Below are 6,208 nucleotides of genomic sequence, written 5' to 3'. Positions count from 1 at the left end.
TAAGTCAAAACTCATTCACGTTGAAAGAAAAATACCACTACGCCAATAATAGTTTAATCAGTAATCTCAGTCAAATCAAAGAAAACTCTTTGATTGTAATTGATTGTATATCTGAGTTTTATGAGCGTAAAACTAGTAAATTTATTGTTATACATTCACAGCTTTAGTGTGTCCTTTTCTCAAGTAAGATTTAATACTAAATTTTATATGTTTTTTTAGCATATAAGGACTTTCATTTGAAAATTGCACCTATTAGTGCGTATATCGAGAATACGTATATTTCTTCACTATTGGATTATGCAATTTCTATGATACCTCCGTGCTTCGTAGCATCTCCAGAGTTTTCGAAAAAAAATGCCAATTCAAACAGCTGTATACGTGCCCGATCACATAATAATAGATGCCAGAATTTTAAGCAAACCTTTGAGAATTCAGCATTTCATTATCGATCCGCTTGCAATATTATTGAGCGTTCACACCTCGGTTCACCTTTACATGGCCTTGGATCATTCTCCGCTTCATTTCGGTACTTTCGAGAAGAAGAATTTACCCACGACTCCGTATAGGCTTGGAAATGCCCTAACTATGCATTACTTGTCTGGTGTTATTTTTGGAGCTGGTAATTGGATGAAAAGCGAGAAACAAAGGCTTTGCATATTCAATCAAATTTTCAATAATTTTAGGATGGGTTGTCGGTTCTTTGGAAATTTTGGGATCACCAGGAGGCTTGGCACATGCTTTGGGATCTGGACTAAGAGATTTTGTGTCTCTTCCTTTCCAAGGATTGTTGCAAGGACCATGGGGATTTATCGTTGGCATCACTCATGGATCGGCAAGCTTAAAGAAACACATAACTGCTGGTAAATAAAATAATATTTTAGTTATACGATTTCTGCATTAATTGATTATATATTCTTTGCAGGAACCGTTAATTCAGTAACGAAACTGGCGTCGAGCGTAGCTAGGAATTTGGACAGGCTAACTTTGGACGAGGAGCATCTTCAACGACAGGAAGAATCACGAAGATTGAGACCTCGAGGGATGGCCCAAGGGCTTTATCAGGGGTTAACTGGACTAAGAATGAGTGTACTAGGTACTTAAAATATTGTATGAAGAAAAATATTGATATATACATATGTAAACATTGGTATTTGTGTAAAGGTGTTATTGCCGGTTTGGCCCATCATCCTTTGCAACAAGTTTGGTCTGGTGCCACTACCACTAAAGGTTCGGTCACTGGAGTTGGTTTGGGACTAGTTGAAGTTGTAACAAAACCTTTAAGTAGAGCAGCAGAGTCGGTAGCTGTGACCGGACAAGGATTATTGCAAGGTGCCGGATGGAACGCATTACCATCTGTAAGCTTGCATTTTTTTTGTTTATTTTAAAAGATATTGAGTATTAACGAGAGACCCGTCAACAGCCATGCCAAAGCCCCGTCGTCCAGTACACTTCGAACAGTAATAACGCATCAGTGCGATATGCGTGGAAACTACTTCCTCTTCTGGGAAATGGACATCACAGTATATTGCATGTCGCCACTGCAGATTTTGTTATCCATCAAGGCAGTAACCGTCCAGTCACCTTAGTACTTACTAGACAAGCTCTATTACTTGTCAATACGACTGAGGACAGTGTAGAAAAAATATTTTCTTTGAAAGAATTAACCAGCATTGATCATTCTTCTGAGTCCAACACGTTATGCGTCTATTGTCCTCGGCAAACTTCTCAGTCAGACCAGCTATTATCACCTGAACGCGAGGTATATACCACAGCTACTAATAAATATTATCACATTGACTGATTCATAATTTACGCTTTCAGATGGATCAAGAAATGAAAACGAGAGTAGCTGAATACGTTCGAACTAGTAGCACAGGACTTGCAAGTATTTCAACTAACAGTGATGGAGAGCCTGATGCTTTTGAAGCCATGGCACAACCTCTCGAACATACGCTTACATTTTATGTTGGCTCTGACTCACGTAATTATTTATTGTCACTTTTTAACATAGCTAAGCGGTAGAATCAAGGTTTTGGATTTCCCGTCTTATAAGCAATATGCCAAATACAAACGAGAAATTGCTTTTATTAAAGACATTTTCGTTTAATATTATAATCAAATTCAATGAAGAAAATTGATAATGTAAACTGGTATATTCCATTCCATGTAAAGTAAAATATGATGCATTTTCATATGAAAATTCATGTAAATATAGAAATTTGTTATGTAAAATAATAAATATCAAGGATATTGTTCATTATTGCCATTTTGGAATGTTTCCTATCTATATATATTTTATTATAAGCAACGTTACAAAATAAATTATAAATGAGACTGATTTTTATTACAATAAATTAAGCTCGAGATTTAAATAAAAAACTGAGATGTAATTAAGAAAAATAGATATCATCTATTTAGTCAATGTAATATACGTATACAATATAAATTAGTAACTTGATGTTTCAATATATAAATAATAAAATAGCGTTTAAAAATATTTAATAAAAAAAATACCTACTTTTATTTCTACTCTTTAAAAAGTGTTTATATCATAAGATCTTTCTGTTATACAAGCTTAATGAACTCTTGATATTTCATGAGATTTATATGATTCCTTATAAAAATTGCACTGGTTACCTTTGTTTGATAATAGCTTTTTTCTGCATACAATATGTTTACATGGTAATTTATATGACATTTTTATAGCACAACATTTGCAACTACTTTGTATATTAATTTGTTCTTCAATTTTTGGCTGGCTGAAGCATTTTAAATTTAACAGTAAAATTTGTGCCTTATCCAAATGATTTCTATCATTACTATTGAAATTACATACATTATCATTTGTACTATTACAATTATTTAATTCACAAGTATTTGGTGAATTAGCAATTTTATATTTCTTTACAGGTCTATAATTTTTTAATATTTTACTTGTATTAATTGTGATCATTGGCAATTGGTGGCAGGTTTTCTTTTTTCTTACTAAATCTACCGTAACAGGTCCAGTATGCTTTGCTGTATTGATATTTGCAACGTGTGTATCATGTTTTATTACTACATTTATATCTTTAATTTTATAAGAAACATGCCCTAAAACCCTTGGCAAACTTTTAATTTCATCAGAATCGCAATTCTCAAGTAAAAATTTATCTATTCTTGATTTAAGTGCAATTGCTATAACTGGTTTATGTTCTGCAGTAAATGGTAATCCAGAAAATGGATCACAGATACTATTCTATCCCAAAAGAGCCTCACTTTGTTCATGTTTTTCTAATGTTTCGTGATCAATTAATTTTCCACTAGGAAGGATAATAGGTTGAGTCATGATCTCCCATGTAATGGCATCAAGAAAACATTCAGGTACCTCCAGATGTTTTGTTTCAATATTTCTGAAACAAAAGAATTTCTTAACAAAATTCAGCATAACTTAGTTGTACATTGAAAATATTATATACTAGAAATTTGATGCTTACTCTTTTATTACTGATCTGGAAAATATGTTATCATTTTTAATATCAGTAATTTTATCTTGTAAATAAGAACTTGGTTTCTGTAACAATAAAGTATGTATACTAGCTACCATATCTTTTCCACAACAAGTGAAACAGTTCCCCATATCTCTATCTTTATTAATGCTGGCACTGAATTTTCAGTTTTACATATACAAATCTTAAACTATGCAACTGCATTGTTATTGGCTCCAAAGACAATTTTATATAACGTTTTAAGAAAGACACAGGTGTTGGTATATCAAGATGATTCACTCTTATCGGAGAAAATAACACTCCAGAATTCATAGGATTAAGATAACCAGTTGATAGAATTGTATAAGGCACACTTTCCTCATTTGTTCTTTTACCAAAAAGCCTGACAGGACCTGACGACTCTCTCTCTCTCCGTCACTTCCACGCTCCCCACTTTGGCACACCGCCGCCAGATGGCCGTCTCGCGAGTGTATTCTCGCTAGTAAAATTTAGTCCGATAAGTATTTAAGCTTGCGAGCCACGCTAGGTTTCGCTCTCTCGACTTTGTCGAGACTCGAGCCTGGTGGCTACTGGGGGCCCTGCTTCCTATTTATTTTTGGAGTCCACTCGTACTGTGTTTACCTTGCGATTCCGGTACCCTGTTCCTTTAAATTTTATAATGACCCATCTACGTATTTCCGCTTTGGATGCGTAGTCTTATTCCTATCCTATTTTCTCTTTACCACTTTCGACCTTAGAGTGAAGGAAAGACTCTGATGTCTAGCTTGCCTATTTGGAGTTAGCTTAACAATATCGTCTATAACCCATTTGCGTACACCACTCTGGTTGCGCAGTCTACATCCCATCCTTTTTTCAGCCTTTCTCGACTTTCGTTTGAAAGCCTACCGGGTCAAATCTCTCAATACCGTGTAAATAAATGTATATATTATTGCAGCTAATTTTGATCGTTTATGACGAGTTAATGAAAGAATTGTAGTAATAATGTTGAAAGTTAAACCTAAGCAAAAATGGTGGAGAAATTAAAAAATTTGGAAGCCAATTCTTGATAGTGAAAGGCTTGCAGGTGCCTTTGGGCATAAATTCTTTGAAATATATAAGTCAAGTAAATAATAAATATAATGATAACACCATCATCTAGAAATGAAATAATGAAAAGAAGTCATCATTTTAATATTTTCCATGCGATAGAACATTCAGTGAATAAATTTGGGAAACTGAAAGCAATATATCTAAAAAAGAGTGTGTTCCGTTGCATTAATTTGTATATTTTCTAATTTATATTAATGAAAAGAAAATACAAATGGCACTAGTTTGCTTGAAAAAAAGCCTTGATTCATAGTTGATATTGGTAGTAACAGTTAAGAAAAAGGTAGAAAAAGGGATGAATTTCTAAGCAAATCCTTGAAAATGAAGGGCTTGTAGGTAAGTTTGGGCATAAAATTTTAGAAATATAATCAAATAGTTAATGAAAATTATAATAAAATCTAGTAGATCTGTAAATATAGAAAGAATTCATGATTGCAATATTTTACATGTGATGGGGCATAACAGTGAATTAAGTCAAATGTTTTTATATTTGATATTAATCTGACAACAAAATTTTAGTATTCCCGATGCCAATTTGCTAGCAATCTGCGCACAAAATATTATCTGGGCTGTTAGACAGCGGTCGATCAGGCAAATCAGATATACTTTGGTAGGAAATTAGTGTAGATACACAGAATCAATCTGCTACGCGCGGCATATTTATTTGTCATTAGAACAATGAAAATGAATTATTCCAAAGTAAATTTTCCTGCCACGACAAATAGTGAAGCGCTTAAACTTCGATGAAAATGAAGATGAGTGTGTAATTTTTATGTCAGCAATTCATGTGTGAAAATTATATTTTGCAACAACTTTAACGCTATACCCGTTACCGACGTAGTTTTGAGCATTTAATTAAAATCTGTCATACTGGAGTAAGTGTGCGCACATGCAAACACATGTTTATATCTCTTAATCTCATTCTTTGTTGATTTTATTAACGTTGCTCTATGCGGATTGTTAATAAATCTATTTTGAGATCTCGTTAATTGTGATTGCGTTGTAGATCTAGCTAAATATATATAAAATTATTTGACTTTTTTGAAGGAAAGTAGATTACCATAAAGATTTGTGAATTCTGTTGCAATAATGAATTAATTTTTGTTGCATATCAATCGTTAAGGATAAGTCGTTCACCTTCTCAACGTGCGCTCGCTTGTCCTATTGGAATTGGACCTAGGGTGAGGATCAATAAATATATAGCTAACTAAAATGGAGGGACCCGCCAGGTCAGGAATAACAAGGAGTTAAATAGAGTGAAGTTAAGTTATTTATGAAAAAATGATAAACTCACATAATGGTTTTGCCTGTCCTCGTTTAATTCCACTGCTCGCCGCAAGAGTTCGTGATGTGTCCATTCAAATTATTCGCAATAGGAATGCGCACGCTTACCCGACATACAGATCAAGTGTACGCATTCTGTATTCTTTTTAAATAAAAGTATTTCTTTATTAAATGAAACTCTGTTGTAAAATTTCTTTTGCAATCAATAGTCTAATATATGCACTGTCTGAACTTTCTCTATTTTTTTACTAACCCATATCTATTAAGCCTGACAATCAGCTACGGTGCGAAGTGCGCACAACTCACACCAAATGACTATAGAAAAGTCGAATGTTTTAACTTTATGCTAC

At 33.6% G+C, this 6,208-nt stretch overlaps 1 protein-coding gene and 1 pseudogene across 2 annotated transcripts; one reads left to right on the top strand and one right to left on the bottom strand.

The window, feature by feature from the left end:
* The first annotated feature begins 487 nt into the window (after nucleotides 1–487).
* LOC136772534 (intermembrane lipid transfer protein VPS13B-like) lies at nucleotides 488–5,921 on the top strand. Of its 2 annotated transcripts, XM_066725577.1 has the most exons (7): nucleotides 488–619; nucleotides 684–860; nucleotides 923–1,093; nucleotides 1,162–1,355; nucleotides 1,421–1,759; nucleotides 1,822–1,981; nucleotides 5,698–5,921. In XM_066725577.1, exons 1-7 carry the CDS (start codon nucleotides 496–498, stop codon nucleotides 5,700–5,702), a joined length of 1,170 nt encoding a protein of 389 aa, XP_066581674.1. In that variant the 5' UTR covers nucleotides 488–495; the 3' UTR covers nucleotides 5,703–5,921. The 2 variants fall into 2 exon arrangements, with proteins under 2 accessions (XP_066581674.1, XP_066581673.1); XM_066725576.1 differs by lacking the exon at nucleotides 5,698–5,921 and having other exon boundaries at nucleotides 1,822–2,351.
* On the bottom strand, nucleotides 2,349–4,333 carry LOC136773118 (RING finger protein 37-like; annotated as a pseudogene).
* Nucleotides 5,922–6,208: the final 287 nt, after the last annotated feature.

The sequence above is a fragment of the Prorops nasuta genome, unplaced genomic scaffold, assembly GCF_024137725.1.
Source record: "Prorops nasuta isolate Cenicafe-Biocafe unplaced genomic scaffold, Cenicafe_Pnas_1.2 PNAS00004, whole genome shotgun sequence".
Lineage (NCBI taxonomy): Eukaryota > Metazoa > Arthropoda > Insecta > Hymenoptera > Bethylidae > Prorops > Prorops nasuta.
Note: the sequence above shows the minus strand (reverse complement) of the source record. Positions and strands in the feature narration are given on the sequence as shown.